The sequence below is a fragment of the Miscanthus floridulus genome, chromosome 6 (genome assembly GCF_019320115.1).
Source record: "Miscanthus floridulus cultivar M001 chromosome 6, ASM1932011v1, whole genome shotgun sequence".
Lineage (NCBI taxonomy): Eukaryota > Viridiplantae > Streptophyta > Magnoliopsida > Poales > Poaceae > Miscanthus > Miscanthus floridulus.
Genome location: NC_089585.1, coordinates 38,887,843 through 38,895,864, shown reverse-complemented (window position 1 = coordinate 38,895,864; position 8,022 = coordinate 38,887,843). Strand labels below are relative to the sequence as shown.

At 46.7% G+C, this 8,022-nt stretch overlaps 1 protein-coding gene and 1 pseudogene across 2 annotated transcripts; one reads left to right on the top strand and one right to left on the bottom strand.

The window, feature by feature from the left end:
- The first annotated feature begins 252 nt into the window (after nucleotides 1-252).
- On the top strand, nucleotides 253-3,953 carry LOC136455953 (tubulin beta-5 chain). Of its 2 annotated transcripts, XM_066455684.1 has the most exons (5): nucleotides 253-323; nucleotides 816-853; nucleotides 1,086-1,501; nucleotides 2,190-2,459; nucleotides 3,013-3,953. In XM_066455684.1, the coding sequence occupies exons 3-5, from the start codon at nucleotides 1,108-1,110 to the stop codon at nucleotides 3,687-3,689; spliced, it is 1,341 nt and encodes a 446-aa protein (XP_066311781.1). In that variant the 5' UTR covers nucleotides 253-323; nucleotides 816-853; nucleotides 1,086-1,107; the 3' UTR covers nucleotides 3,690-3,953. The 2 variants fall into 2 exon arrangements, with proteins under 2 accessions (XP_066311781.1, XP_066311780.1); XM_066455683.1 differs by lacking the exon at nucleotides 816-853 and having other exon boundaries at nucleotides 261-323.
- A 1,536-nt stretch (nucleotides 3,954-5,489) lies between these two features.
- LOC136458111 (uncharacterized) lies at nucleotides 5,490-7,563 on the bottom strand (annotated as a pseudogene).
- Nucleotides 7,564-8,022: the final 459 nt, after the last annotated feature.

The window sequence follows — 8,022 nt, the reverse complement described above, 5'->3', positions numbered from 1 at the left end:
CAACAACCGTTCCGTTCCGCGGGGGAGCCGGGGGCAACACCGTCATTTCCGCTGGCCCGGAAGCGGACACCCGAAAAATTTCAAAATCCAAGCGCCCAACGGGCCGTTTTCGAACCCGACGCTGCCGGCCGTCCGATGGGAACGATCGGACGGCCCCCGGCGGCGCTGGAGGGAACGCGACTGGGCCGCCTGATCCGGTGCCCTAGCCCCAGCGCCCACTATAAAATCCGCCCCCTTTCTGGCCACTCGCTCATTTCATTTACCACACCTTCCCTTCCCCTCCCCGCTCCCCCTCATCTGGACGGCCGACTCGCTTCTGTGAGGTAAAATGCGGCGGAATCCTTGTGCGATACTACCTTGTTGCTTGCGTCTGATCTGTGTGCGATTTTGGGTTTTGTTTCGTGTTTCCGTGGGGGATCTATGTCTGGTAGTAGCAGATTTGGGGACTTTTTTAGGTTTCGTTTTGTGGGGTTTGAATTTTGGGGCTAGATTTGGGCACTGTTTGCCTAAACGGCTGTTTAGCCTGTTTACACATCGTTTAAATGCTACACGTGATACACCGTTTTCGTTGAATCGGTTGTTTTGAACGGCTGTTTTTCCCGTTTAATGCCCGACTGTTTACGTTTTAGCGTTTAGGATAACACTGGATTTGGGTGGATGTTGCGGTTTGCTTCGCTACTGGTGCGGCTATGTTTTTGCTTAGATCTGCACCGCTCCAAATTTTGTTCCGGCGTTTGGATTATCAGATCAAGATTCATCTATCGCTGATTCGGGATTCTAAAGGTTCTTATATTGGGATTTGGTTTTGTTCGTAGGTGACGCGCTTCGCTGAGGTGTTCTCATAGAATTTCAGGTAGATCTCAAGCTGCTCCTCACTTGCCTTGTGGTGCTACAGCCAATGTTTTAAGTTTTCTGCAATCCTCTTTTTTTTATTTGCACTTTTTCCTTGTTATTCCCGGATCTGATTGATTTCGTGCCGGACCTTGTTATTCCTCCACAGATCTGGTTCTCCACTCCCATTTCGGAATTATGTCTCCATCATTTTCTTGCTACTAACCGCCCTTCTGCTCCCCTCCCACCTGCAGCTACCAACCTTGAGATCCAGCCATGAGGGAGATCCTCCACATCCAGGGCGGCCAGTGCGGCAACCAGATCGGTTCCAAGTTCTGGGAGGTTGTCTGCGACGAGCATGGTATCGACCCCACCGGACGCTACGTCGGCACCTCCGACCTCCAGCTCGAGCGCGTCAACGTCTACTACAACGAGGCCTCATGCGGCCGCTTCGTGCCGCGCGCCGTGCTCATGGACCTCGAGCCCGGCACCATGGACAGCGTCCGCACCGGCCCATACGGCCAGATCTTCCGCCCCGACAACTTCGTCTTCGGCCAGTCTGGCGCGGGGAACAACTGGGCCAAGGGCCACTACACCGAGGGCGCTGAGCTCATCGACTCCGTGCTTGACGTCGTGAGGAAAGAGGCGGAGAACTGCGACTGCCTCCAAGGTCCATTTCATTTTTACCATCCTTAAATGCTTACTGTTAATTATCTTTTGACCTGAAAGCACACTGTTCATCATGCTTGTGTGATTGCTGTGACGTGTGTTAGATCTGATGAGGGCACTTTCAGATCCGATGTTGTCTATTATGCTTGGAAGGCACCATCATGTGATTATTTAGCTTTTAAGCATGCTTTGGTGTAGTTGCTTGATTGTTGGCCAGTGTGTGCTTGCTGGTGAGCTTTAGTATTCTATATTGTTGATACTAATAATTTATCTACCCCTTGTCTTTGTTTTGTTGACTACTATACTTTAGGATTAACCCCTATGTATTGCTGGATTGTGTTTTTATTTGCTGTTAAGTGTAGCCACATGAGCCTGTTCACCAATATTGATTTTCACTGGTTTTAACTGCAAATGAAGTTTGACCCATATATGCTGTTTGATTTCATTCATACCTGAAAGGAGTGAAAGGCTTTTTAAAAGTGTCCATATGTAATATGTGATTATCATCTGTAATATTGGACCACACATTGCCCTTCACTTTTTGGGGGAAAAAAGAGATTGTCTATCTGGTTTTGTGCACAGGGTTACTATGATAGCATTCAGAAGTCCTTGGTCTCATAGTGTAATTTAACTTGCTTCTACAGTGTGTTGGCTGCAACTTACTAATATTCTTAACTTGCTGTGATCAGGTTTCCAGGTTTGCCATTCCCTTGGAGGGGGCACTGGATCTGGAATGGGCACCCTTCTCATCTCAAAGATCAGGGAAGAGTACCCTGATCGGATGATGCTCACTTTTTCTGTCTTTCCCTCACCTAAGGTCTCAGACACTGTTGTTGAACCATACAATGCAACACTTTCTGTCCATCAGTTGGTTGAGAACGCCGATGAGTGCATGGTTCTGGACAATGAGGCACTCTATGACATCTGCTTCCGAACTCTGAAGCTTACGACACCTAGCTGTGAGTTGATTTAAACTCAAGTCAATTATCCTGTGTTGAAAATGTGTTGTTTGTGATGTTGCTTTATCAGCTAGATTTATGTTCCCATGATGGCCTTGCCACAATGATATATTTTTGCTTAGTAATTTAATTCAGTTTTTAATATTTTGTATTGCCAGATATTTTGATGTTATTGTGGCATGGCCCTAATTAGCTGGTTAGTTGCACATGGCTGCCCTATTAAAAAAAGCTGGTACCTGCTGTGTACCAGATTAATTAATATGTTTTGCACTTGTCCTGTTCATCAATTAAGCCAACTCTTTATTTCTCCATGGCTGTCCTTGTCGATGTGCTGTTCTGTAGTAATAGAAAATTAGCTTAGTTATATAATCAATAACCTTGGCTTATCACATGAATTGACTTCACACCTGTTTAGACATCGGCTATTCCTTCTGTATGCTTTGTAATTATAGTGTTCACTTCCTGAGTAATTTTGATTATTTACAGAAATCATGTAGCAGTTTATTATGTTGTAATTCTTGAATACTGTTCTGACAGTTTTTTTTCTGAACAGTTGGAGACTTGAACCACTTGATCAGTGCAACAATGAGTGGAGTCACTTGCTGCCTGCGCTTCCCAGGACAGCTGAACTCTGACTTGCGCAAGCTTGCAGTCAACCTGATCCCATTCCCTCGCCTGCACTTCTTCATGGTCGGCTTTGCGCCACTCACCTCGCGTGGCTCGCAGCAGTACCGTGCTCTCACCGTCCCTGAGCTAACCCAGCAGATGTGGGATGCCAAGAACATGATGTGTGCTGCTGACCCGCGCCATGGACGCTATCTCACAGCCTCTGCCATGTTCCGTGGCAAGATGAGCACTAAGGAGGTTGATGAGCAGATGATCAACGTCCAGAACAAGAACTCGTCCTACTTCGTCGAGTGGATCCCCAACAATGTCAAGTCCAGTGTCTGCGACATCCCGCCTCGTGGCCTCTCCATGGCCTCCACCTTCATTGGCAACTCCACCTCCATCCAGGAGATGTTCCGCCGTGTGAGCGAGCAGTTCACTGCTATGTTCAGGAGGAAGGCTTTCTTGCATTGGTACACTGGCGAGGGCATGGACGAGATGGAGTTCACTGAAGCTGAGAGCAACATGAACGATCTGGTGTCTGAGTACCAGCAGTACCAGGATGCCACTGCTGATGAGGAGGCGGAATATGAGGACGAGGAGGATGCCATCCAAGACGAGTAAGGAGCTGGTTTTCTTTCAAGCTGGAGATTGCGTATGGTTTGCTTATTGTGTTCGCGCATGTTTATGCTGTGGGTATGTAGTAGTACTTCCGTGGGTAGCATGCTGTATGCTACCACTTGCCCTCTTTCGCCACCATAAAGACTTGTTCACCTGCGCTGCTTGATATGCCATGTCGTATATGTGTGGAGTATTTGATTATTGTATCTGCATGCTTGCTCCTGTGATGATTCTTATAACATTAAGAATGCGGATTTGTCCCTTGCACTTGATTGCTCTCGTTGGATCAGCACGGCGCGGACATATCTTAGTGCTGCCTCGCTGGCCCATGGGGCACCGGACACGGCCGGCGGGACCTCAACCCCATCGATAACTCTTGCCAGAGCCGATTACCGTCGCGCCATATGGACTCACAAGAATCCTCGTATTGAAGATTGGCTGCCACAGTAGTTTTTCTCCAGGATCTAGATGCACCTAGAGAGAGAGAGAGTAGCTTGTTGGAAGTGTCGATGGACTCGTACAGTATTTTGTAATTTGTGCTTTCGGGTTCAGTCTTCCTAAGAAAAATGGTCAGGTTTGCGAAGGGAAAAAGTACCGAGTCTCGACATCAGACGGAGACTTTTCAGTTGACGAAGGCCTTTTCCTGAAAGCTAGACAATCTCTGTTTTGGCTTTCAAATACAGCCACGGATAATTTTCGTACTTGTTTTTTCGCGCCTTTCAAAAGGGTTCATACAGTAACTTCGGATCCGATTTGTCCCTGTTTGGTTTACCTTATATTTAGCATGTTCGACTTCTTTTTTCAGTCGGAACAGTGTTTTTCTCTCACAACAATTCAACCAGAACAGTGTTTTTCAGCCAGTTTCAGCCAAGTTTCAGACCCGCGAACGGGACCTAAGATTCTAAAGTTAGCAACTAGAAACAGTGTTCCAAAGACTTTAGAAGTCTTCTCCACTTTTAAATCGATGATTGCAGCCCTTGTTATTGACGAAACTTTAAATCGATGATTGCCTCAGCTTGTACATGCAAACACCGTGTAGGGAATTTCCATTATTAAAAGATGCAGGAGAGTTTCACGGTTTTGGTCGGGTCATGCCAGTTCCGGCTCCGTGCTATAGTAGCCGAGGAACCGGAGCTGAAGGAGAAAAAAAAAATAACGGTTTCTTTTGACTTCTAGTTCATTTGACGAAGAGAGAAAAAACAACTTCGATGAGTTAGAGCCAGAGCCGGAGGAGAAAAAAAAGAGCGGCTCCTTCATTTAGAGAAGAGAAAAAAATGGCTTCGATGAAATGTAGCCTGAGGAGTCAAAAATAGTGACTCATCTTGACTCTTAGTTCATTTGGACAAGAGAGAAAAAAAATCTTGAACCAAAAAGAGAGCAATAAAATAAATTCAATGTGGTGCAAGTGCTAAAAAATGCATTAGTTAAAATTTGTATGGCTAGCAAATTAGCATCACCCTCCAGCACAATTACACAGCAAGCAGAAACGAAGGCTTAGAAAGAGAAAGCAGGATAAGTTCACTAGCAGTGACAGAGCAGTAGACCACGACCAGATCATTTAAACTGAAACAGAGTTTGATGTGCAGTCTCTCATGAGCTGAAACTAATTAAGACGACACAGTCTATATATGTCTTGCTACTCCTGATTATATCAGTATATATCTTAATGTTGTTCAATGACCTTGTCCACTATAAGGCTCGTACTATTTATCATTTCCACCAATTTTCCCATTGCCAAGAAACCCTCCGGTGAGCACCTTATTTCTGCCAAGAGCACTACTTGAAGCACCCGCACTCCGTTCCTCACCTGTCTAAGGCCGGTCGTAATACTGCAGAAATACAAAAAATTCAAAAAAAATGTCAGCAGGCTGAGAAATCAATTCCCCTTATTAAACATTTTTCCTATCCTAGCACACACAAAAAAAGTAACAATAACTTATTCATATTAACCCGCACTTATTCATATTAAAAGATGATAAACTTGAAATTCCAGAAAACCACATATCGTTGCTTCTATACTGTTGTTAACTAACAATGTGACGTATCGTAGCTACTGCAGGGTAAAAAGCTAGAGATCATATATGCAGGGTAATGGCCTTTTGAGCACCTTCCTGGCCCAGCCCAAATTAAGATACTCTCTCCACCTTGTAATACATCGCATTCTAACATTCAAAATTTGTCCTCAAATATAATACATTCTAGAGCACAAAAACTAGTTTTGCATTAAATACATTTTATTTATCAACCAATCACCATTAACCATGTTGATGATAGCGTCTGATTAGGAAATAAAATAATGGTACATGTGTTTTTTATGTTCTCTCTTAATTTGTCTTTAAATCCCTGGAATCCACTACATTACATTACAGGACAGAGGGAATATGTATTCAAGACATATGTCCACGACAGCAACACTAGACCAAGAAATTCCTACTGCACATGTCTAGCATATTACTTCCAACTGTGGTCATAAAAGGAAATATGACTATATGTGTATCACAGCTTTTATAATATGGCATTGGGCTAGGATAAATGGAGAATACAGTTTTATGAAGTGATTGTTCTAGAGCACATAGAAATCCAACAAAAAATATTCCGGTGCCCCTGTAAATCCAGCCTTTATCGGGAAAAATCACAACGGAGCAAAACACTGCAAAATTAAAGGCTAATATAATGTTATAAGTAGGACCTCATGTGATCGTACCTGGAGTATAGAAGCTCACAAAGGGGATAATGTCATAGAAACCATAGCTTAAAACCTTGGTGACCTACCCAGAGTTCAGATCAAAAGTGTAGACCCCATCAACCGTATACACGAAGATGACACCCACGGCATCCGCAACGGCAACCACACACAGAACGCAAGGGCATGAGCAGGGAGCAGCGTCCTGAGCTCAATGTGTCTACTCACTACCCATTGTTCCACATTTCCATCAGCACTAACCTCCATTGACCAGAGTATGAGATTAGACTCCATGTCCACTTCCGCGAGCCCTAGGCCGCCATCGTCCATCGCCATGGGCACAACGCGGCGGGGATACCAACTGATCGGTATGTGCATCACAGACATCACCCTCATGGCCAGATCGTACTTGAGCATTGCCATTCCCATCCGAAAAACAAAGTAGAGTGCATTCCCTGCTAGAGCAGGGAGCACCGCCTCATGGAGATAATCATCAGGAAGGTTCGCAGAGGTCGCTTCACTCCATGTGGCAGAATCTGATGAGTAGACGCTGGCAAACATCTCCTTGTCGTCGATGCCAACAAAGACGACGCGGAAGTCCCCCGGGCAGCAACCTAGGTGGTCACAGGTGCCAAGGCCGGCGGCGCCGGTGGTGGCGCAAAGCACCGCGGCGGTCCAGTTGCGCACCGGCTGGTCCCGCAGCAGAGGCGGCAGGGGCCACTGCTCATCGGTGATAGGGTCCCAAACGATGAGAGCGGCCTCCACTCCCTGGAACACGTCGCCGCATCGAGCTATTCTGTTGAGGAGGACCCGACCGTGGCGGGCGTCGTGTGCGCGGTAGTCATGGCGGTCGGGGCGGACCGGCCGGAACACGCGCGTGGGGATGAAGCGTGCGTACCCGCCGGTGTCGATGAGGTTGCCGAGGAACCCCAGCAGCAGCGGCGTCCGATGGCGCTCGCGGTATCGATGGCGGAATCCACGACTAGCGATGAGGCGGGCCCAGCGCTTGCAGATGAGAGCGGCACAGAGGAGATGCTCGTGGTCGTCAGGAGGGATGCAGAGCAAGATCTCCTCGACGATCTCGTCCGGCAGCCGCGGCGGCGCGCGGTGGGTACCTAGTAGGTCGGGGAAGCAGAAATCCGCGCTTCCGCTTCCGCTTCCGAGAGAGAGGAAACCAGGGGGCAGTTTCACCATGGATTGAGGGACTTGATTCCTATCTTATGGGGTCCACAAGACTTTTTTTGAAACAATTGTGGGGTCTACAAGACATTGAAATTTTTGAATCACTTGACCTATCAAAAAAGAATTTTAATAAATACAGAAAACATGCCTTAACAATTAAGATATCTGTCAATTTTTTTGATTTTGGCGACTATCCATACACATATGGTTTTAGGGTTATAACCAAGGCCCGCACGGCTTAGAGGGAGGCTTGCGGGCCCTGTGATGGTGGGCGGTTGGTGCGAGCTGTCGCCGGGGTGGCAAGGGCTGATGGATGAGCAGAATCGCCAATAAGAGTAACAAATCTTAGACATATATACCATGGAGACGGCAAGGAGTAGTGGATCTGTCACCACATATAGGGGAGGAGAGTAGTTGTCTTACCAGATTAGAAGAGCGTCCAACGCGAAGGCAGGTCTGCATCAGTGGAGG

Bases quoted from the DNA above. Each gene is read 5' to 3' on its own strand.
- LOC136455953 (XM_066455684.1), top strand. From the start codon at position 1,108: ATGAGGGAGATCCTCCACATCCAGGGCGGCCAGTGCGGCAACCAGATC. The intron at 1,502-2,189 runs GTCCATTTCATT...TGCTGTGATCAG, and splicing joins GAACTGCGACTGCCTCCAAG to GTTTCCAGGTTTGCCATTCC. The intron at 2,460-3,012 runs GTGAGTTGATTT...TTTTCTGAACAG, and splicing joins GAAGCTTACGACACCTAGCT to TTGGAGACTTGAACCACTTG.